The sequence below is a fragment of the Aedes aegypti genome, chromosome 2 (genome assembly GCF_002204515.2).
Source record: "Aedes aegypti strain LVP_AGWG chromosome 2, AaegL5.0 Primary Assembly, whole genome shotgun sequence".
Lineage (NCBI taxonomy): Eukaryota > Metazoa > Arthropoda > Insecta > Diptera > Culicidae > Aedes > Aedes aegypti.
In genome coordinates, this window is record NC_035108.1 from 35804783 (window position 1) to 35829990 (window position 25208).

General features: G+C 37.2%; 2 protein-coding genes and 1 long non-coding RNA gene across 3 annotated transcripts in view; 1 reads left to right on the forward strand and 2 right to left on the reverse strand.

The window, feature by feature from the left end:
• LOC110675450 overlaps positions 1-936 on the reverse strand; it is a 67802-nt gene extending 66866 nt beyond the window's left edge. The window contains exon 1 of the long non-coding RNA XR_002499505.1: positions 907-936. This is a non-coding gene — a long non-coding RNA (uncharacterized LOC110675450). The remainder of the gene's footprint in view (positions 1-906) is intronic.
• Positions 937-4221: 3285 nt separating this feature from the next.
• On the reverse strand, positions 4222-5477 carry LOC5572888 (phosphoglycolate phosphatase 2). Its single transcript, XM_001654194.2, has 3 exons — positions 5204-5477; positions 4849-5144; positions 4222-4784 (listed from the first exon to the last, which is right to left on the reverse strand). The coding sequence occupies exons 1-3, from the start codon at positions 5307-5309 to the stop codon at positions 4233-4235; spliced, it is 954 nt and encodes a 317-aa protein (XP_001654244.1). The 5' UTR covers positions 5310-5477; the 3' UTR covers positions 4222-4232.
• A 9458-nt stretch (positions 5478-14935) lies between these two features.
• LOC5572891 (phosphoglycolate phosphatase 1B, chloroplastic) lies at positions 14936-16135 on the forward strand. Its single transcript, XM_001654195.2, has 3 exons — positions 14936-15079; positions 15160-15455; positions 15521-16135. Exons 1-3 carry the CDS (start codon positions 14971-14973, stop codon positions 15830-15832), a joined length of 717 nt encoding a protein of 238 aa, XP_001654245.2. The 5' UTR covers positions 14936-14970; the 3' UTR covers positions 15833-16135.
• Positions 16136-25208: the final 9073 nt, after the last annotated feature.

Consider the following 25208-nt stretch of genomic DNA (forward strand, 5'->3'; position numbering starts at 1 on the left):
TTCACTCGTTGGGGCTCCACTACATGGAATGACTCGATGGTTGGATGTTTGCTAGTTGAAAAAAAAATCCAACTTAAAAGCACAAGAATATCAAGAGTAGGTGTCAAACTGACTTTTAGGTCCGAGCATCGATACATTGAAGTCTCCATATGTAGAACAAATATGCATGTACAGTCGTTTCAACTAACGGGTCGAATTCGCTAGTTACAAGGCAGTCGTGTTCCAACCAGCGAATCTCCGCTGTATATAAAATCCCAAAGTTGCCTGTCTTTCAGTAACGCTTTGAAATGTTTCACTGAAATGTTAATAGAGCACCACAACAACAATGGACCAATGCACGTGTTCACTAATTTGACGTTTGAGCGGTGCCAAATTCACTCATTGCCATGGTAACGTAAATAACACGGCACCGCTCAAACGTCAAATAGTGAACTCGTGCATCGGTCCATTATGTTGGAGATTAGGTACATCACACACCCTGTAGTGGAGGTGTCTGGAGGTAAAAATATTGTAAGATAGAGGTAAGAGATGAATTGTAATATATACCCAGACATGAAATAAAAGAGAGGAGCTGGCTGGTAGCGATATCAGTCAGTAGCCTGCGGTGTGCAGCGGAATAGCCTTGTTTTGTAGTCGTTTATTTTATCAGGTTATGGGCCCAGGAACGCCTGAAGGATGCTGAGGCGGCTTCAATGAGGGACCACGAGGAAGCACCTGGACGAGGAGGCAGAATCTCGTTGAGGAGGTAGAGCCTGGACGGAAAGTGGAGTCTGGACGAGGTGCCCAAGAGTTGGAGGCCAAGATGCTGAGAACGAGGCTGAAGGTGCGGTTGCTGGCTGACGACGAGCTTGGAACAGCTGGAGGAATTCAGAAGTCAGGAGGAGCTCGTAGGACGGCGCGGTTGACCACGAGGACAATGGTGCAGCTGGCCAGGAGAAGCTCGACTAGGAGGAGTTCGGTAGCTGGAGCTCGGTGCCAGGAGGAGCTTAGTGGACAAGAGAGCTCGGGTGGCAGATGGCGGTTTGAAGGTTGTGTGATGAGGAGGAGTGTTGGAGATCAGGTACATCACACACCCTGTAGTGGAGGTGTCTGGAGGTAAACATATTGTAATATAGAGGTAAGAGATGAATTGTAATATATACCCAGACATGAAATAAAAGAGAGGAGCTGGCTGGTAGCGATATCAGTCAGTAGCCTGCGGTGTGGAGCGGAATAGCCTTGTTTTGTAGTCGTTTATTTCATCACATTATAGATAATTACAGTCATCTCTCCCTTACTCGATATTCTATACCTCGATATTTCCCCTTGCTCGATGGAATGCGTGGTCCCTTCAATCTAGCATGCTTTGATACCTCTGTAAGTCGATACCTCTTTAACTCGATGCTATCTGTTTCAGTTTCCCAAGTAAGTTTACCTCTCTAACTCAATATTTTCATGAAAAGTTCCAAATGTCCTCCAAACGTTAATAAATTTCATGAATTTGATTTATTATGGTTAAATTTAAAGTAAAATTAAAGCTTACTGCCAATTTCTGGGTGCTAAAATTTTTATTTTATTTTCCGGTAAAAAAGCGTCACAGAGATAAATGTGGTAAAATTATATTGTTTTTCACGTAAAAATAACTATTCTGAATGTATTTTATTTATTAAATTATATTAAATTATTTATGTCAAAATAATAAAAAGTTTAAAATTTGAGAAATATGTGTTCTGTATCTCGATACCTCCCTAACTCGATGGTCCCTTCAATATCGAGTAAGGGAGAGTTAACTGTACAACAGTTTATTTAAATGCTACAACATCATAAGGGATGGTACACAAATTATGTCACGCTAAATTTAAACTTTTAGCACCCCCCCCCCTCCCGCCCACCTTTGTCACGTTTTTTTGTATGAGTCCTCCCAACATTTTTGTAAGGCTTGTCACGCTTGGCTTGGCTTGCCAACAACCCCCCCCCCCTTGGAGCGTGACATAATTTGTACATGACCCCTCATTGCAAACAATAGAGCAGCACTACAACTGTTTAGCAGAATATTCGAGAATATTTTGAACCATTGTTTATCTCAAATTATGGAATGTTCTTGATTTTTTTTTGAAAGTTGATATGATAAAACTGAGCACTGTCTAGTAGTTACATTTAAAATTTGATAATATGTATGAATAAAGTGGTAAAAGCTGAGTAGAACCTCAGTGAATTTTGAGTCTGAAATTTGAATATTTTTTCAGGTAAAATAACAACCACTGCCAAAGAACTATCGTTGAGCTTCAAGAAATTTATCAGATTGTTCTCAGAAATTCCCGTTTAAATTCTTAAATGTATTATTGTTAGTATTCCTATAATACTTCAGAAACTCTTCTACTCTTTTTTCCAAAAGCTTCTTTTTTCTACAAATATATGTCTTTAATACCACATTGATTGTTCTAAGAGCTCTTATGTCATTCCTTCATAAACTAGTTCAAAGATTTCTCTTTATAATTTTCTAATTATGCCTCTGAAAATTGTTGGAGAATTTCTTTAGTTCATGAATTTCTCCAAGAATTTAAATTAGAAATCATAGCAATATTACAGGATTACCCCAAAAGATTTTTTTAGAAATCACATAGTTTTTTTTTTCCAAAATGTATTTATTTACAAGTGTTTATTACTGGTGTTCATTTTTTTCAATATTTAAGGTTTCCGATAAGGATTTTTCTCCCTGAGGAATTTATCAAACATTTCAACGGAACGAATTGTGGTATTGAACAATGCGCTAATAATGTTTTCTGATGTCGCTCTTGAATTTGTCGTGCCTCCAGCAATGCTTGAAGGAACTTCTCTAATTTTCAACGAGTATATCCAAGAAATGTCACAAACTTTCTATGGATTATCGGCCAGTTTCCTCCAACCAAATTCCTGAAATTTCTGCTGCCAAGGATTTTATGGATTGTCCAATTTTTTTACGAGGAATGTCATGATCTTCAGAATTTTAAGAGAAAAACAAACCGGACATTAGAGAGATACTTATAAGAATCATGGAGTTTATGATATTTTCATAAAATCAATTGGAAAAAAGAAAATATGAATAGGAAAATCAAAATTGAAACAGATAGAAAAATGGATAAATATTAGCATTTTACGGTATTATCCGTATTGTTCCTAGAAAAAACTTGATAAAAAATTATGCAAATACCCTGACCAGCAGACTTGTGCTTTTACTGAGAGATACGGTTTCCATCTTCACCTAAATACGAGAATCTTCATTGATTGTTCTCTATGTCGTTTTACCATTATTACTTGAATATTTTGAGTAAACTCGTTAAGTTTGACATGATTTGATAAAGTGAATTCCATTTTTTTTTCTCAAGATTTTTCAAGACAACACAAACAGTGAATTGATCTAGGTAACTTTAGAACCAAATATGTTCAGCTACGCCAACTTCGAAGAAGATGTTCAGAGAACACTGTTGATGCTTTTCATTTAGGAAATTTTTGGATTCTGATAATAAGTAGGTATATGTGGTAAAATACAGTTTACTCACCTATGCATAAAAGCGTTTAATCAATGGTGTACTGCTGTTTTAAAAGATTGATTAATCTTTTTTTTTCATTAATCGTATTTACATTGAATTAACTATTGTATTGCTGGCCTGATCGATAGTTTGCTGATTGAATGAAACTTAGTAGTATTGATATTTTTTACCTAACCTCTAATAAAATTCCCTTACTTTCCTTGACTCTCCAGGTCAAAAAATGAATTCCCTGACTTTCCAGGTTTTTCCAGGTAATCGACACCCTGTATATATTTTTTAAGAGAGAACGTTCCTTTAAAACTTCAAACGAAGTTGGAGTAAGTTATACTTCTTTAATCTTAGTATTGAAAATATTAAGTTCCGCATCCAACATTCGTTCGAATCCATAACCCATTTGATTTTGCTGACGTGAACGAGAATGCGAAACGGTTTTCGATTGAAAACGCATTCGAACGTAAACAAGAATAGGGGTAATTATCTGGGTATGTATAAAAACTGGCTCAAACACCAAAAATATTCGAAATTACTTTTTAAATATAGCAAAACTTGTTTATTTATATTTTTGCTGCATAGACAAGAACTGAAGGCACAACTTTGCCGAAGAAAGTATGCACCTTTTTTCGTTTTTGATTTTATACTGCCGGATACAGAAGCCGTCCTTAAAAGGGTAAAATCGGTGAAGTTAGTTAAACATTCCAAAAATTAAAGATCGTTTTTAGATTTTTACAAAATTTTATTTTTGTCAATCTGTACATCGTTAATGACCTTTCTCAAATCAGCAAAGCTTTCAGTGTAGTAATCAGGAGCAATATCCCGGCCCGAAAGTTTCATAACATCCGACATCTTGGTTCCACCAGTCAAAACCAGCAGCGTCTGAAATCCCGCCACTTTTCCAAACGCTACATCTTGCGCAATCGTATCTCCAACAAAAAGCACCCTTTGCGAGTCCTGGACCCCGTATTGTTCCATCAACTGCACGCCCAGTTGAAGTCCTGGCTTACCCAATCCAATTGCTTTGCGCCCAGTAGCTTTCTCCAGAATGTCCACAAAATGACCCGGGCCAATCACGTTGACCTTTTGCCTTATGGGCGTCCAGTGATCGGTGCCTCCGGCAATCAGAATGCACTCGGGATCACTTTTCAAGTACAGTTCAGCGCGCATGAGCTTAGGGTAGTTGAAGTTGTAATCGTAATCTATTACAACCGCCTTGACGAGTTTCCTATCGAATATTGTTGGAATGATAAGACTTAGAGACTCCGGTTGCACTTCATTAGGCTGTAAGTAGTAGTTTGTGGTTTGTAGTGCTTGCGCGATATTTGTTCTTCGATCATACGCTTACCCCACGGACGACCTCGAATCCCGCTTCCGTCAAACCTATCAAAAATTGTTCTGCACATATAGCGTAGATCAAACCCTCGAAGTTGACCGACTTCAAATACTTGATTACACTGGTCACTGGTTGAATAATGTCCACCTCGTCCACGTCGTGTCCCATTTTCTGCAGCTGTTTTCTATAGTTTTCAAACGTTCGAATACTGTTGTTCGATACGTAGACCACATGCTTGTCCAAGCTCTTCAGCGTACCGATCGCTGCACCAACGCCCTCTATAGGCTCATATCGATTCCACAGTACGCCTGAATATAATACGCAAATCTTCAATGTTGGCAAACTCATTTAAACTTACCATCCATACCATCACAATCGGTGAACACGTAGTCGAATGAAGATATGAAACGAAGCTTATCTTCTTCGTTTAGATCCAGAAGCCGTTTTGGCGCTGGAAAATCATTAGAAAACATCTTGCTAGATGACTGCTCTGAATGATGCTACATACCTAACTAGTGGAATGCAGATAACGCAAGGGCTTATCAACTTCATTTATCTTACTGTTTATCTCACGAAAAAAGTGTGAAACCAGTTTAAATTATATTACTTAGATATTATTAGGGGCCTTCCTTAGTCGAGTGGTTAGAGTCCGCGGCTACAAAACAAAGCCATGCTGAAGGTGTCTGAGTTCGATTCCCGGTCGGTCCGGGATCTTTTCGTAATGGAAATTTTTTTGACTTTCCTGGGCATAGAGTATCATCGTACCTGCCACACGATATACGAATGGGAAAAATGGCAACTTTGGCAAAGAAAGCTCTCAGTCAACAGTGGAAGTGCTCATAAGAACACTAAGCTGAGAAGCAGGCTCTGTCCCAGTGAGGACGTGTAATGCCAATAAGAAGAAGATAATTATAATGACAACCGAATGTATTGAAGACCTTTCTTCAGCTATCTTGATGGGGCTGGAAGCAGCTAGCGTATTCATATCATTCTACAATGTCACATCATTTCTAGGTAAATCGCAAGGTTTTTATTTCTTATTACATTCTCACTAAGTAACCCGCCAACTACAATCTGCCATAATATTCCAACCAAGTTAAATCCTGCTTCTCAGTTTAGTGTTCCTAAATAGTAGGCTTTCTTTCCCAACGTGTGGCAGATATCCTAAAACGAGATTTGCGGATTGTAAGACATCTTTCAGAAATCTATTCCCCAGAATGACAAACAGCAAAGGTTGCATCGTCATCCTTTAATAATACCTTCCTTGATCTAGTGGCGAACTCGCCAAGGGCGAAAAACCACGCAAATAAAGATAAACTATCTATCTAACTTCCTTAATCTTCACTTGACAATAAGGATGTGGCCGGTGTCTTTATTGACCCAGTCAGGGATTGAAATTTGAGAGGATCTCCCCCTTATGTCTCTATACAACACTTATGATCCGCAGCACATCGTGAGAGACTGTTAATAATCTTCTGCTATAGTTCTGTTTAGATAGAAAGGATAACAGTGCATGATAAAACCCATCTAAACAAGCTCCAATCCTGGGGATTTCTTTAAAATGGTTGGGGATTAGTTATAATACCAGTAACATAAAACACCTATCCCCAATGGCAAATAATTAAGGGAAATTTGTTTTATCATCGCTCTCTCTTTGGGACTGTCGTTCGGTGATGTTGTTCATCAAGCTTGTTATAACCTTTACAATTCTTACCCAAAGCTTCTCCACTGCAGGGTGTGTGATATATCTGCTTTTCAAAACTCCTCCTCATCACACTTTTATATCCTGCAAATAAAGAATAAAATAATATGTTAATCAGTCCACAGTTCGGGAAGTCTCTCCAATGATCCTACAGCAGCTAGTATTTATAGCTCAGAAATCCCGTAGGTATGAACCAATAAAAGGTACCAGAGTCGAAAGGTAAAATAATTAATATTGCTTGAGATAGGTAGACATTCTAATAACGCTTTGAAAGCCACCTACAAGTTGCAATAATCGAAAATATACCAATTCCGCGATATTATCTTAAATGCGCAAATTTTCTAATTTCGTGACTACAACAAAACATTCAAATCATTGGATTTTCAATGCTCAACATTACATTTGACAAATTCGTCAACACTAAAGAACAATTTCGTTCATCTCAATACAGCAATCGCTTCACACAAGAACAACTATGTTCACAATAAATGACAATTTCGTCACCTCTGAAGAACAATTTGGTTCAACTCAATTTGGCAATTTCACCACACTTTTCAAAAACAAATACAATTGGCAATTCGCCACCCCAAAGAATAACGATTATCTTCAACACACGTTTCCATGATCCTCGTCGCCACTTTTATATCCTGTAAATAAAGAATAAAATAATATGTTAATCAGTCCACAGTTCGGGAAGTCTCTCCAATGATCCTACAGCAGCTAGTATTTATAGCTCAGAAATCCCGTAGGTATGAACCATTAAAAGGTACCAGAGTCGAAAGGTAAAATAATTAATATTGCTTGAGATAGGTAGACATGACAACACAACCTCTGAACCGCATATCTGCCACTGAGCTCTTTCTGTCCTCTAAACTCCTTCTGGCATCGAGGTCCTCCTGGTAAGCTGCACCGTCATCCTCTTGGTCAACTGCGCCGTCCCCCAAGCTCCTTCTGACATTCGAGCTCTTCCGAGATCGTCCTCCGATCAACCAGCGTCCGCACCTTGGCAGCCTCGACCGCATCTTGGCCACCAACTCTTGCTACCTCCCGCCAGGTTCTACCCCCTCGTTGAGGTTCTGCTTCGTCATCCAGGTCATGTCCCGTAGTCCAGGGGCTTCCTCTTGGTCCCGTATCTAAGCCGCCTCAGCGATCTCCAGGCGTGTCTGGGCCCATAACCTGTTGAAAATAGATAATCTACACCAGGCCTGCCCAACCTTTTTGAACCGCGGGCCAAATCGCAGAAATAATTTTGTGTCGCGGGCCACATTTTTAAGCGCACAAATATTCCCATGAAGTCTGACAAAAGCCGGTAAATGAAGTTCAAAAAACCTGACAAAAATCAGTGAATGGAGTTAATTTCATTTAAAGAAATCAAAAAAAGAAAAGCTTAACAGCAATTAAGCATTCTGCTGGACATTGTGAAAATCCCTTTCAAAATTATATGATAATATAGTCCAAAATATTCAGAATAGAATCTATCCTAGAAATTTTTAATCCTGTGAGAATGATACTAGGGATTTTTTTTCAATCGTACTCCGAATTTTGTCAGAATCCAACTTAATATTCTTAGCATGAACCGGAATGATAAAACTCTGATCAAGCTTTTACGAAAATCCTGGTCAAAATATCCAAAATATTACAAGAATCGTGCCTAGGATTCCTTCAGAATCTCACTCGATAATTATTTTGAAATGCCACCTAAAATTCTTTGAAAATGCTAAAAAGTATTTCAAAAGAAACCTGCTCATATTTTTATTACAAATTCGTTGAGTGTTCTGGCAAAATGTTACATAGCGTTATGTTGTAATCTTCCACAGGATTCTAGTAAATTATGTATTGAGTTCGTTGAAAATCCTGGCTTTGGAATCCTGTTAAAAATTCTGTGAGAATCTTGCCAATGTAAAGACTGATTTGCTGCTCACAAGAAAAGTAATAAAAAAAATAAGAAAAATGAGCGATATCGCTTATCTCGATGCGTGGGAAATAACTTGCATGAAATGGTAAAGAAAATCACATTTCTTTAATCGCAGTACTCAGTTGAGGGAAAATGTCATTTCAAATGGGGCTCTCTGAAGGTTTTTTTTGGACCCATCCACTCAAGAAATCGCTTTACTTTTCTCGAGCGAAACTGCATACTCAGCTTTATCCACGAAAGTTGTGTCCAGAATTATTAAAAATCCTGTTCAAGATTTTGTAAAATGACCGCCTTTTTCTATAATCCTATCAAGGATAAATGTCGAATGAATGAATGTAGAAGGAAGTCATGGTCGAATTTGTGTTTTTAGCTTTTTTACATTCAAAAAATTCTAACGAGAATTTGGAAAAACAAAAATTAAAATAAATACCACTAGTTGAACATATTATTAGTACTTTACAACTTTTGAGAACACTGTATGCCGATTGGAAATGGTTTTGACCTCATAAAATTGATTTCTGATCATTAAAGTACCTGTAAAGCATACTCTACAGATTTTGTTCTACGAGATTCTTAACCTCATGCCTAATCATAAAAGTTCAATCGTAGTATCATTCCTTTGTCATTTCTGAACGTTAATGTAGTACATCATTTTTGTATCCGAATTACAGATAAATTGTAAAATATCGTTGGAAATACGACATTCCTCATTCCCCTGCATTTAGAGCTGCTGAAAAATGGCGCAATTGCTGACATGTTACAAAATTGAACATAGTAGCTTTGCTTTTTCAATGATGGATGTTGATTGAAGAAAACATCTAGCAAATGTCATCAACGTAGTCGTGTTTCAAACAACATTCGCAAATGATACCAAACAATTACATATGTAATATAGCCCCGAGGTCAAGCTTCTCGATTACCGATCTTGAGGATCGGAGTTCACACACTATTGTTCAGCTATTGAATATCTAATTTTGGCGATTTTATTCAGCTTCAAGCTTATTTGGAGCTATACAGAAGGCTGGTTTCAGACTTAACAAGTGCGTATGTAGAACCCCGCTACATAATAATAATTCTATTTTTTTCAATAGATGGCTGCCATGGAAAGCTTAACGATCAACGCTCCGTCATCGTAATCATCGTTATCATCGAAACTTCAAAAGCAGTTTTTCTATTCAAAACAGAAAATAATTTGATGGAAATGTGTTCATTGTGTTTCGGTTGGAGAACAGAATACAGTGAACACATTTTCCTGTAAATTTACTTGATTTTGAACGAAAAAACTGCTTTTGAAAATTTTGAAATCAATGACGGATCCTGCCCCCTTAAGCTTATTCAACCGTTATTTAAGGTGAAGATGAATCGAAGCCAAACCTCAAATTTTCAAGAGCAAGGATCTGGAGAACAAAACATCCGATTAAGCTGAAAACTTAATCGATTGGTCACTCGCTAGTGGTGACCAATCGATTAAGTTTTCAGCTCAAACGGGTGTTCGGTTCTCCAGATTCAGCAATGAGTGTTCTGCTGATTAAGAGTGTTGAATAAGCTCTTATTCATGTTATTCAGCCATGTACACCATTAATCAGCCACTGTTCAGAAAATGTTCTCACTGTCCTGCTGTCATTGTTACTTGGGGTATTACATTAAGACATAAAACTGCATGGTGTGTGATGTACCTGCTCTCCAGAAAATTCTGTGATGCCTGGAGTACTAATTTGGACATTGAGTTTTACAAAGTACATAGATTATAGCACTCCTAGATGATGTTCAAATTAATTCTTTATCAATTACCACTAACACCGGACAATCACGAATTTGCGACTAACGACATGTGCAATCAGCCTAAATTAAGCTAAGTTTAGCTGATATCCACTGAAAATGTAGCTAATGAAACTACTTGGACATATTTTGATTTCATGGAACATATTTCAGTCCTGGGTTGTAATGGTAGATTGTGTTCTTTGAGCTCAAAGACAGTTTGGGTAGCCTAGAATATTTCAAATACATCCATGAAATACCATAGATCATACTATAGACATAATAGTTTCACATAGAATCATCTTCGAACAAAAAAAAATGTTTCAGTTTTTGTTCATCTAGTTAAATGAGAAGATTTAAACTCCAAAACATCTTGAAGCATCAACAATATCATGATTACTTTCTACGCTTTTGGAATGTTATGTGAGACATTCTGAAATTGGCCTTTTTCTTGGAGAAGAAACATTGTTTCTCCATACTTTATTTTGTACCGATTCGAAGTAACCCATCTGCAGATTATCAAGGTTTTATTGTGATTTGTGTAGTTTTCGTGTTATTTGAATGTTAATAAATCAGGAAAGCATTTGTATTGTGTGTTCTATCCTTTTTTATATTCGGAACATGAACCACTGCGACCAATATTTGATCTATTGTAGTATATCCCGTGTCCTTTGTATAGTGCATGTCGTGTTACTTTGTCACTATTGAGAAGTTCGGTTTTTTTTTTACAGTTGTCATTCCTAACTTGATCACAGAAAAGGATTCTAATTGAAAGGATCCGCTTTTTTAACCCTTCGAAGAATGTGGTGGGGGTACTCTCCGCAGGCGCGCCCCTTTATCAATCAAAATCGGATCCCTTGATAAAGTCAAGAAGTGACACCGATATTGTCCATGCATCAGAATCCTAGTCCTTACTTCTTCAAACTAGAGAACTAAATAAATAAAAGATTAGAAAACAAATTGTTGATTTCGACTCATTTTTTTCCTTGTCTCAAGGTCATTCTCGGCCACAGGAAAACCGAGACTTGTCGCTTTTAACAAGGTTTAAAATGTAAGAAGGACTAATAGTGTTCCTTTGATTACTATAGCATCCTGTCCTCTTCGTTTGAAGCAATCAGGACTAGGATTCATTGGTAGATCTTTACCCGATAACGCACCACGGAAAGGTGATCTACCCGCATTATGGGTAGTTCTATCCTATGTTTGTTCATTCAAATGGTATGCAACCAACCAGATGTCCATAAGCACCTGACACACTTGACCACAAGATGGCACGTGCGAAAGCCTCTTAGTAGTCGTTGGTAGCGTATGGATGACGAAGACGTCATCTTTCTAAGTGGTCAGTGTCGTGACTACTTCCCCAAATTTCTTTAAAAGTCCATTTACGATCCACAATCCACTTGCGATCATTTGGGACCAAAATCATTGCACTTTTTAAAGGCACGTCTAATCGCGCTAAAATTTTCCAACAGACTGAATTTCTCTTTGAATCGCAGCGACACGATCAACTCGCTCTTTCTAGCTTCGCGAAGCAAGGGAGACGCAGTTTATGTGCTATCTTTTTTTCTCACATTCTCGACGGTTACATGCCGCCATATTCTCACATTCACACTACACCGGCGCTAACTACCCAAAGCCGAACTACATGATTAGTTCGTGCCTATTTTCTCTCTCACTGGTAGTGCCGAAGCATTCGTCTCTCCGAATCATATTAGGACGATCTCTCCAGAGATCGGTCGACATGAGCCTCTGTACGTGCCATAAATTCTTTTGTTCTCATGACTTTTACTGTGCGCCGTGTGTTGGTGCTGTCTCGCTCTCTCTCACGGGCAACTTGAAAACAGGGCGCACAGTAAAAGTCAAACGTTTTATAGCATGCACAGGCTCATTGAACTACCCGAATGCTATTTAAGCGGGAAATTGTTTTTATGGCATGTTTCGATTTAACGCAAGACACGCTAAACCTGTACTAGTCATACCTCATAATTTTGTTTAACATTTTTATCACGGAATCTATATCTACTACAGTCAGGCTACTGAGCTATCCGCAAAACAAACATTCTATGCTAACTAGCGCCGCCTGGTGGTGTAATTCCGAATCAGACTGACCACCGCATATAAACCCTTGAGCTACTGAACAATCCTTCCGCAAACACCAACTTTCCAAAACATCAGGATCTTAAGATATCATATGTTACAAAATTTGCGTTCTTATCTATCAAAGTTCATATAGTGTAAGTCAGATAAGGCGCCTCTACCGGCCAAGTTCTCAACTAAAAGAATGATCCTCAAGTCCTAGAGGTAGATCGTGAGTGGTGAAATTCCACCTAAGACAGTAATGTGCTATCTTTTAACGCATACGAGGTATTCAACAATACCCCCAAATTGCTGAAATCCCATAAGCGCTGGTTCTCTTTTAACGCTCTAGTGTATCTTATAGGATTTCGTGTATGAGCCTATGCACGCTATAAAACGTTTGACTTTTACTGTGCGCCCAGTTTTCCAGTTATCCGTGGGAGAGAGCGAGACAGCACCAACACACGGCGCACAGTAAAAGTCAAAAGAAAAAAAAAATTATGGCACGTACAGGGGCTTATTAGGAATGCGCGTAATAGGAATGTGTTAAATAGGAGTCCCGAACCGTTTTAAACCTCACAACCAGAGCCGCGCGCAATGTTTTTCTTCGTGTTTGACGCGTCACATTACCGCCAGCTGAAGGTCTTTTTGCACAAAACAGTGAAACATTCTCACAAGATGGATTTTGAAGAAATTTGTTCTAAGGCGGCATCTATTTAAGGAATGGTACACAAATTATGTCACGCTAAATTCTAACTTTTTTGAACCCCCCCCTTTGTCACACTTTTTGTATGAACGGTCCGAAATTTTTGTAAGGCTTGTCACACGCTTGGCTCGACCCCCTCCTCCCCCTGGGAGCGTGACATAACTTGTGACCCCTAATACGTAACGCTAAAATTGAAGATTTTCGACCGAAAAAATTCTAAAAAAAATGTAAGAGTCATAACGGTTGAGCCTACCCAATCCACCCCTTTGATCGTTACGTAATTTGTGAACGCCGCCTAAGTGTTACGTCTGTTTGTCTGTGGTTTATCTAAAAACTTTGCAGATTCAGTTCTGGCCATCGCTACATAAAGCCGAAGACCAACATGCAACCCGGTGAGGACCTTTTCTGTTACATTTATCATACATATGAACAAAAACTCAAATCCCTACGTAATATACGTATGGAAAAAATCTTGCGTTGCGTTGCGTTGCGTGGTAACGGAGTATTTCGAAGATTGCATACTGAAAACTGTCATGTTACTTACTTTAACACTCTTATTCCAATTGCTCATGGAGAACTATTTTGGATGGAATAGCTATCCAATCGGAAGTCAGAAATGAAAAGACATGACAATGTCCATTGCCGGCCACGCCCATCTTCTCCGTTGCGAGGAAAGGAAAGGAAAATGATGATATGACACCTACTTGAAGAGAGGCCAGCGACTCACCGACGCCCTCATAGATGTCAAGGAGTTGGATGAAGGGAAAGGTGATGGTCTAGGATTCACTATAAGCGAGTGATGCGACCGGATTGAAATTTAGTGTAGGTGTAGTTTAGTATATATTTTGTAATTGGGTGTAATCGTTGGGAGTGACGCAGCTAAGAAAATTAATGTCACTCCATGCTCGTTCGTCTTCCAGGGATGGGACACAGGTATTTCCACCTAGTGCCCTAGCTAAAAAGCTTTGGTTTGAGCTTTGGTTTTCTGAAACGAGAAAATAAATTGGCCCGTCCCCATGATACAGAAAGAGCCCAGATTGCATTAATATATGTGGTCTAATCGGAACAAACTCACCAAATACATTCATATTTCTAAACGCCGAGTTAAAAACCGTTTCCTCAAAAAACTTGAATGATTCTATTGGGAATTTGAATCGACATCCTCTGAATTGTTTCGTATATCAATAGAACTTAACGGCATGGCAATATACCCATCATCTTTTCGTCACACAATAAATGAAGAATGGTTTGAATATTTCTGCGTAGCACAATAATCATCATCGAATGCGGTTTTCACACTTAACACAGGTTTTTCAATATATATTCAATTTTTTAAAGTATTCAATTAAAAAAAAAACATTAAAAATTATGCAAATCTCACAACCGTATGATTTTTCTTCTTAATTTGTCAGAATCACTCTTATCCCAAACGAAACAAAACCAATCCGGGTGGAGTAGCACCGACGGGATCATGTCTACACGCCACAAGCCATCTTCAAAATCTTCGCTAAAAAAAATACACTTCGATTACAGCACAATCAGCCTGTTCTATTGCAGCTATTTAGCATTGCATAAAGCACTACAATCCAGATAACATTGCATCTGCTAATATCGGCGTAATTGCGAACAACGAGAGCACGAAAAAAAATTTCAGGTGGCATAGCACCATCAGCCGAATCTATTTTTCACTATCCGAAAACGCGGAACCGAGATAAACGTGACAGAAAATTCAAAACACAGCCGCCCGCGCGCACGGCTTGCTGCGATCCTCAATATACGTATGGAAAAAATCTTCCTGAAAAAGTTAGATTCAATTCATTCCAAACTGAATGTGATTGAAGAAAATATAGAAGCGTAATTCATGGACATATCCTCCATAGGTGACAATCTCTCCCAATTCGTAGAATTCGCTATGAATCCGCAAACTGAACGCAATGAGAGAGCACACTTCAGTCCGCAAACAAACGCCTCGCCGATATGTCCGCCAGCAGCAGCAGTACGCCGTCCAAGCGATTGTTGGATTTAAGCCTGGAAGATAAGAAGCGCTTTCTGGATTCGTTCGATTACGTTCTAACCGATTGTGACGGTGCGGTAAACATACGCCACTAGGCGATCCGAGATGGGTTTAATTAATAAATTGAGTTCAATCATTTCCCACTTATCTAGGTGTAGTATGGAATCTGTACGGACCGATCGAAGGCGTTGGCAGTGCGATCAGTGCGTTGAAGAGCCAGGACAAACGTGTGGTCTACGTTTCCAACAACAGCGTGCGAACTCTGCAGAATTATCGAGATCAGGTTCGGACGCTGGGTCACGAAGTGGATGACGAGGACGTCGTTCATCCAGTCGTCAGCGTGATCAAGTATTTGAAATCGATAAACTTCGATGGCTTGATCTACGCTATATGTTCACAATCGTTCCTGGATTCGTTGAGGGATGCAGGGTTTGAAGTTATTCATGGGGTAACCATTTTGGCGTTCCAATCTATGAACAGCATCTAAACAGTGACATAATTTGCTTTTTTCAGCCGAACGATGCACAACCAGAATCGCTCCGTCTTATCATTCCGGTGATTTACGATAAGAAACCCGTCAAAGCGGTGGTGGTAGATTACGATTTCAATTGCAACCATACCAAACTGCTGCGGGCGGAGCTGTATTTAAAGGGCGACCCGGAATGCATGTTGATAGCTGGTGCAACCGATCGAAGTATTTCCGTAACGCAGCAATTTGAAGTTCTGGGCTCGGGTCGATATGTGGATGTGTTGGAGCAGGCCACCGGGCGGACGGCCATGGTTTTGGGCAAACCGGGACATCAGTTGGGCGTACAGTTGAAGTAGCAATACGGGATCCAAGATTCGCGAAGGGCGTTGTTTGTCGGGGACATGATTGCACAGGATGTCGCCTTTGGGAAAGTGGCGGGATTCCAGACGCTGCTAGTGCTGACCGGTGGGGCTAAGAACGTGGACGTCGAGAAGATATCGGATGAGAGTTTTGTGCCTGATTACTATACAGAGAGCTTTGCCGATTTTGGCAAGTTGATAGAAGAAGTGAACGATGCAAAGGGGAAAGCTAGTCTGTGAATAAATGCGTAAAATTGAATCCAACCAAATGTAACAAAATGTATTATACTTTCAAATCGAGTTTAAAATTATTTTCTTTTCATCGAAATGTCTCCAGTGATTCCTCCATAGATTCCTCCGGTAAAATTTTTACTAGGATTTCTTCAGGAATTTCTCCAAAGATTTCTCAGGGATCTTTCCCTGAGATTACTTCAGGGACTCCTCCTGACATTCCCCCAAAATTTCTTGCTTGTGGCAAAAGCTGTTAAAAATAACAGATAATTTTACCATCAAGATGGCTTTGTTCTTAATTTTTCAGATTTATTACAACATCTGTTATATGTTTGACATTGCATTTGTGAGTTGAAAGTTAAGAAAACCTAAAGTTATAATCAGTTAAAAACTTTGCAATAATTTTGTTATATTATGACATATCTGAAACACGTTCTGTAATAATTTTGCTATAATTTTAATAGGATTTGTTATATTCTAAATACATTTGGTGCAAATTTTGTTAGAATTTTTGTTATTTCAACTACTAACGGTATATGTTTTATAACAACTGGTGATATAATATCATATCAGAGCAATATATTCTGTAATAATCTTGTTTCTTCTATCTGATCGGGGACTTCTATAAGAATTTCTCTAGAAATATTTTTGCAGGGATTTATGCAGAGATGTCTTCAAGGCTTTCTCCAAGTTACAGTAAGACGTTTTATTCAAGGATTACTCCACATATTTCTACAGACACCCCAAGTAACATTTGTAGTTGAACAATAGCTTATTAAAATGAAACAAAATTGAGAGTGATTTGTTCAACTCTCATTCAGCAAAAATGTTTGTTGGGACTTCTCCTGGTATTCCTCTGGTAGTGTTCTCGAGATTATTCCAGGAACTATTCGTGAGATTTCCTCCGGGATCACTCCAGAAATTCTCCTGGAGAAATGCATCTAAGGATTCTACAAGAAATTATTTCATAAATTACAATAGGGGCTGCTCAAGAGATTCCTTTGCGAATTTGTTTAAGACATTTATCCAAGAAAATCGCAACATGAATTATTCTAAGGAATTTTTCAGGTAATCCTCAAGGGATTCTTCTTGAAATTTCTCCAGAGATTCGTTCTGGGCCTCCAAAAACTCCTAGGGGGAATTCTTCGACAATTGGATCCTAAAATGTTTAATGAATTCTTGTTTTTATTTAATAATACGAAAGAGCATGTTCTTGCAACTACTTTAGCATTTTTTCTAACTCAAATAACGGCTATAACATTTTTAAACTTCAATTTTAAAAATGATTCCAAATATGAACCTTGACAGTTTCGACAAAAATGCCACAGGGCATATAGTTTTAACACTGGGGTTGTTCCTATCTGGCATTTCAGCAGGGACACGGAAAACAAAATATACCCAAAATTTGAGTTTAACCAAAGGGTGGGACAACATCTCATAAGATAATAAAAAAATGTTTTTTTGGACTTAAACAAATGAAAATTATTTAAAAATTGAGTAAACATGTGTTTTTGCCCTAAACTTAAGCGTTTGATACTAAAATTGGGACAGGGCTTTAGGACCCGATTCCTCTAGAAATTCTTACAGAGATTCGCCCATAAATATCCATGGAGGAATCAAAATAAATAAAAATTCATCCAGATCTGCCATATTTTAGAGATTCCTCTAGGAACTCCTTTTCTAAAGAAGTTTTTTCGAATAAAAAACCTAGATAAATTTCTGAAGGGATTCCTGGAGAAATACCTGGAGATACCTTTTTTTTATTTGTTTAAGACTTCTTCTTCTTCTTTCTGGCGTTACGTCCCAACTGGGACAAAGCCTGCTCCTCAGCTTAATGTTCTTATGAGCACTTCCACAGTTATTAACTGAGAGCTTTCTTTGCCATTTTTGCATGTGTATATCGTGTAGCAGGTACGAAGATACTCTATGCCCTGGGAAGTCGAGAAAATTTCCAACCCGGAAAGATCCTCGATCGGTGGGATTCGAACCCACGACCCTCAGCTTGGTCTTGCTGAATAGCTGCGCGTTTACCGCTACGGCTATCTGGGCCCCCTTTGGTTTAAGACACCTACACGAAAATGCTTTCAGTGGACGATTTGTCATTTGAAGGAAGCACCACACCAGACAACCGATCAGCATGTACCCAGTAAACACAAACTCGTATAAGATAGCGCATAAGAGTACAAATGTGGAGGCGATATACGTGCATGCACCATAAGGCTACATGCAAGATGTACGTATATCGCCTCCACATTTGTACTGTTATATACCATCATATACGATGGTGTGTTTACTGGGTAATGCCTGATTTCACAGTCGATGTCGATGCGGCTGATTGCTTTGTAACTCGAGAAAAAAATCTAAACCCTTCAGACATCCCCAATTAAATTTTTCGAAGAATCCCTGGAGAAATTCTTGCAGAAGCTTATCGAGGGACGCTTGAGGAAATCTTTGGAGGAATTCTTGAAAAAAATCTCTGGAACATCAACTACGTTTTTTTTGGCTACGTAGTCTTTATTTTTTCGACGGATTTTTTATAATGTACACACTTAAATTATTTCACCGACCTCAGTAAAAATTTTCGCCGAGAACCCAACAGCTGAGAGCTCGGTAAATTTTAACGACGAATCTCGGTACTTATTTTACCGAGATTTCGGCAATCCGAATTTTTTGCCGAGATCTCGGTGAACGTTACCGAGATTCGGTAAACGTTTACCGAGATCTCGGTAAAAGTTTTACCGAGAATCGTCAAATTATTACCGAGATATCAGCTGTTGGGTTCTCGGCGAAACCGTTTAAGTGTGTAGACTGCATAGACGAAAAGCATCTTTCATTCAAATATGCAGTTGAATGTCTACCAGCTCATCACTGGAACAATTTCTAGAGGAAATCGTTAAGAGATTTTTCTGAAGCAATCCATTGTGAAATTCATGAAGAAAAAGTTGAAGGAATGTCTGCAGGAATCGCTGTAGAAATTTTACTAGAGAAATCCCTGGATGAGTCTCCGGAGAAACTCCTGTAGGAATCTCTGAAGGGCTTCTGGAATAATTTCTGGAATAATTCCTGGAGAATCTATGGAGGTATCCCACTGTACAGATTTTGCTGGTGTAATTTGTAGCGAAAGTCCTGGAAAACCCCTGTTGATTTTCCTTGGAATAATTCTTGGAGAAATTCCAGGAGAAATCTCTGGAGGATTCCATGAAGAGATTTTCCAAAGGGTGTGAGTTTGGTTAATAAATTTATCTTAATTTAGGTGAAATAATATTTTTTTCTAAAACTGATAAGCCTTTTTTACTCTCCAATGGTCCCCAAACAGCATGTAAAAGGTCGTTGTGGACTAAACATTTTCAGCAACCGACAACGAAAGAATCTTTTAAAAGGCTTATTAGATATCTAGAAAGAAAATTATTAATACTGCTACATATTCGATTAGAAAGTATTAAAAAAAGCACATATAAACATTGGGTTTGGATATAAAATTAAATATTCGATTACATTGGAAAAGGATGATTAAAATAGGACGGGATGAAATTTGATCAAAAAGGAAGACATGTCTTCCCAAAGTATATCATCTGGTAAGCCTGCGCTAGAAATGAAACTTTTGTTTTACAAATATCTTAGAAGCTCATCTCAAAATTCTGACCACTTGGAAGGATGGTGATAGTGATAATTCTCTTGCAAAGTTTCTTTCGCACTAGTGCCACCTGGAAACGAAATTTTGAATTAACTAGCTCGAACACTAACAACTTCGCCCAGTAAGATGGCATATTATAAATGGTCAAATATGTGCAAAACAAAAGTTTCATGATCACTAGTTCCGACTGGTGACAAAATCTAACTAGAATAATGATGGCCCTTGAGCTACTGAACAAATTGACCGAATTTCTAAATGACCAGGCTCCTGAGATATCTGCAAAACAAAAAATTCCTGCAAAATTATGCATTAACTAGCTTGAGCAATGATAGTTCTTGATTTACTGATCATTTTTGCCGAAGACGTTATCTTTCTAAGCTACGGGCTCAAGATATCTAAAAGGGAGGTAATCCTATCTGCAAGATTCTTCATTCCGCTATTTTGAAACAACAAGTGACAACTGGCGACTTTGTTTGACGAGCAAGAAAATTTAAACTGCTACTACTGCTGTCACTAGCAGTAAACAACTCCTAAAAATTCCATAGAAACGGTAGATTGAAAAACATAGTACACAAAAGCTACCAGCTAGCCAGCTCGCTAGCTGTCACTTCCACTTCCCCTGCAGCTGACCTCACTTCGCGGCCGCTGACTGCTTAGATTGCTGAAACTTTCTTAGACGGGCTACTGAGATATATTCTACCGCATTATTTAGGACTATACAGTAAACAAAAACTGTCGAATGTTGTTCTAAAGAAGATTCTTGAGGAAAACATTTCGGTTTGGGGTCAATAAAAATCTTTGTTGTAAAATGAAAGTATATAAATCACAAATTATTAACAACAGCGTGACAGCCCGAAAGTTAACCTGAATGTACGATTTGACACATAACTTTGAAATATTCTAATAGTGTACCCGAGCAAAGTCGAATAACAATCGCATAACATAGTGATAACAAGATGTACATCATGATTTCATTTATTTATATTTTTTGTTATCAATACGAAGACTCTTGTTATCAACGAATTTTGAGCTGTCAGATCGAGGATGCCACCAACGGATGAATGACGTCAAATGTTTGTTATCATTATTCGATCTTTATAACTAATTGATAACATAATGAGTTATCAATGAGGGAAATTGACTAGATAACAAAACTTGTTATCAATGAGTTTCAAATGACAACACAATGAGATATTTATATGATATCTTTAGTGTAAACTTTTGTTATCACGTTTGTTATGTTGCCTGCTTATTCAACCAAAATGAGAACAAAATATGTTATCAAATGCTTGTTATCGGATAACACAACTTGTTATCATTTTGTTACCCAACTTTGCTCGGGTATGTTGTTAAAAAATAGTTTTTCAATTGTACGTTCAGATCAAATCTTTCCAAAGAGTTTATTTTTCATTTTTTTTTTATATATTCTATCCGAAACATTGATTATTTATTGATATTTAGGCAGTTTACACTTCAGTTAAACTTTCAGCTACAATCACTTTATATCTCACGCTAGTCATGGTTAATATGCAACGTTATTATCTATTGAAGAGTTAGAAAAGCACTAATGAAGAATTTCGTACTGAACGCCTGAATCGAAACGATTGAGAACGAAATAGTTGCTTAGCTACCTACTCATATAAGACGAATTTCACGCCAACTCGACAAAGGGATTGGCAGCACCCCTTCAGAATTCAATGAAACTTTCTGGGTGTGAAGACTATGTGGAACTAAGATACTTTACATACTTTGTTTTTTTTCAAAATCGATCTAGACTAACATTTGGAAAGGGTCAAAGTTTTTTTTTTACTTTTTTTTTATAAACCCGTATAACTCGAAAACGGTAAGACCTACAAAAAAGTGTGATATGGGGGACTAGAGTGATGCAAATTTTGAAATGTTTGCTCCCCTATACTTAAACGATTTCAATTATGGTAAATAGCATCCTCCCAAAGTGCTATTTACCATAATTGAAATCGTTTAAGTAAACGGCCATTTCAGATTTTGATCATCCTTAAGCAAAATGTTTCGCAATTAAGTTTACTAAAAGTCGTCCATACATTGCAAATTGGGCATATTTTAGGGAAAAAAGAACAATGAATTTTTCAAGTTCAAAACTGATATTTTTTTTCAAAGATTTTGTTCTAAACCGTCAAATATGATCGTGTTTTAAAGTGATAAATGAGTTTGAATCAGAAAATAGATTTTTTTTATTGAGAATAGTTAAAAAATAACGGAATTATACCGTGGTGCATCAATACCCGGACGCTTAAGTCGACACAAATGTTCAAATGCTAATATCAAGGTGTTGTTTTAGAATACCTTTAATGTAATATTGTTTCAAACCATGTTTAACACAAGATCTTCACGCTACTGTTGAGCTTTTTCGTAAAAAACATGATTTTAACATGAAAACCATTCAAATACTTGAGCATGTCTTGTCCATAAATCCGGACAACTGATGCAAACGATGTCTTTAAATCCGGACACTTATGAATCAAAATCCGGACATCTGTGTAATAGCCCATAATATTCGCTTAATTTTAATAAACATCATATCAATACACAATAAAATATAGATATTTAAAAAGCTTGATGTCTGCGTTTGCCCTATAATGTCAAAAAGAATAGCACGTTTGTAATATTAGTGGTTTGATTACCTGAGCCGACGAGCGTGTGGCTCGAACTGCAATCGTTGCGGCTCGAACTGTTATTATGAAAGTTAACACTATTTATTTCACATCGAGTCAAATTTTGAATACTCACAATGCTACAAATAGCTATTTTTTAAGTTTTCTCTTATCTTTTCTTGCACAAAACTCACTTACACTAATTAAACCAGGGTCTTTTAGAAGATATCCGGATCTTAAAACACTGGCTCGTAATCCCGGACAGTCTCTAGAAGCACCGATAAATATGTATTTCTAACTTATTCACACGCAAAGGAGTCACCATACTTTTGAAATATCTTTTCTTAAACACTTCTAATTAAAAATTGCTATAAAATATAGTTTACAAACTTTTCTTTTAATCAAACGATGTTCGCGCGGTCATCGATCGTAAAAACTTCAGTTGGAGTCAGTTCGCGGTGAAATGACGTTCAACACGAACAAATTATTTGTTTTTATTTTTATTAATTATTTGACGATTGTTACTAGATTAAAAATAAATGTAAAGTCATAAGCATTGTTAATAATTAACGGAGTGAATAAAAACCAATCATATTGCCATTTAATTTAACTCTAATTGTCTAATATAACTAGAGTGTCCGGATATTGGTACCGTCCGGATTTTGATTCACCACGGTACAGTGATTATGTTTTATAAATAAAGGCAATCAATGGACTTCGCCTCTGTCTGTGAGAAAATCAACTCCGTCTAACAATCCGACGGATTTTTATGGTTTGAAAGATATCACAACAGTATTGCAAACATTGAAAAGTAACAACCTTAGAGGAAAGCGACAAAGAAATTGTAGTTTTTCAGCAATGGCTCACCACCGATCGCTGTAACCTAGAAACTATAATGAATTTGTTACGTATTTCGTGGAGAAAGTTAATAAGCTCATAACTCATGATTTTATTTGCAAAGAACAGTCTTCTTTTCTACGAAACAAAAAAGACTCCTTAAAACAAGATAAAATACTGGTAATTAGAGTTTTTTCTGAAATTCGTAGTTTTATCATACAAAACGCTGCTCAAGGATATCACTGGAATAATTCCCAAGTAACGATACACCCATTCGAGATTTACCATAAAAAGATAATAAATTGGAAAACGCTAGTTTTATTATAATATCAGAAGTGTTGACCCATGACACAGTAGCAGTTCAGCTATTTATTTCATAATTGATAAATTTTGTTTAATAAAAAATAAATTTATCACAAGTTATGTTTATGTCAGATAGAGCTGCAGATCGTTATAAAAATACAAAAAATTGACAGCTTATGTAATTTCAAGAAAATACATGGATTGGAAGCAGAGTGGCACTTTTTTGCCACATCCCACAGAATAGGCCTTTGTGACGCTATTGGTGGCACTCTCAAGCGAATGGCAAAAAGAGCAAGTCTTTCAAAAGACTATGGAAACACGACTGGGAAGTGAAACAAACTGATATATGTATCACCAAATTAAATTTGTGTTATATATCTAATGAACAATATGTTAAAATGTCAGAGGAATTGGTGGAATTGTTTGATAAGGTTAAAACTGTCCCTGGTACCCAACAATATCATTGTTTTATGCCTATTAGTTATACACAAATTGCAGTCAAACGGTATACCAATTCAGAGGATTAACCAAAAATATTCAATTTATTCAATAAAGCCCAAAAATAATGTAAATATTCATGATACTACGTTTTAGGATATACAGCAATGTTAAAAATATTAATGCATGATAAAAACAAACCACGACTTTTTTATTTTTCATAAGCATAACATTGACCCTTTTCAGACACCTTTAAGATTGGCTTTGACCAAATAAGAAATTAAATATTATTGTGATATCTTTCCAACCATAAAAAACCCATTGGATTGTTAGACGGAGTTGATTTTCTCATAAGCGGTTTGGTGCGAGATCAATTGTATTTAATTAAAAAAACTCTGTGTAATTCCGTTTTATTTTTATTAACTACTCCCAATAAAACAAATATAATCTATTTTGTGAGTAATTTATCACTTGAAAATATAATCATACTAGACTATTCAAAGCAAATTAAAAAATTTAAAAAATCATTTTGGACTTAAAAAATTCGATGTTAGAAAAACTTTTTTCCCTAAACTTAATTGCGAAGCTTTTTGCTTGAGGATGATCAAAATCTGAAATGACCATTTTTTTTAAATCGACTTTAAAGTTTTAAATCATTTATTTTTAGTGTAGAAATTTTTTTTTTATTTTTTCATTATTTTTTCTAAAACTTTAGGAAATTCCACGACAGTCCCCCTTACAACACTTTTTTGTAGGTCTTACCGTTTTCGAGTTATAAGCACGGAGACGGAATTCAACTCAATTTTGGGTTGTTTCAACGCAATTCCGTAGTTGAGCCCAATAACTCAATTTTGGCTAAATTTCCAAGGTCCCCACTAGGTAGTTTGGCTTTAATTCCATTAGAAAAATACACTCAATTTTGGGTTGATTTAACGCAAAATTGAGTTCTTTCCACCCAAACATAAGAAAAGTTGCATTTACCCAAATTTGGCTTATTGGGCCAAAGTACCCCCATTGGGTAGATGCAACTCTCTCTATTTTTGACAACATTCGTGTGGGAGAAAGAGAAAACCGAGAGATTTTGGGTTGAAACTATAATCGATATACTTAGTTTTGGGTAAAGTAAACTCAAAAATTAGGTAAAAATATTTCTCCGTGAGGGTTTATAAAAAAAGTAAAAAAAACTTTGACCCTTTCCAAATGTTAGTCTAGGTCGATTTTGAAAAAAAAAACAAAATATGCAAAGTATCTTAGTTTCACATACTTTTGACATCCAGAAAGTTTCATTGAATTCTGAATC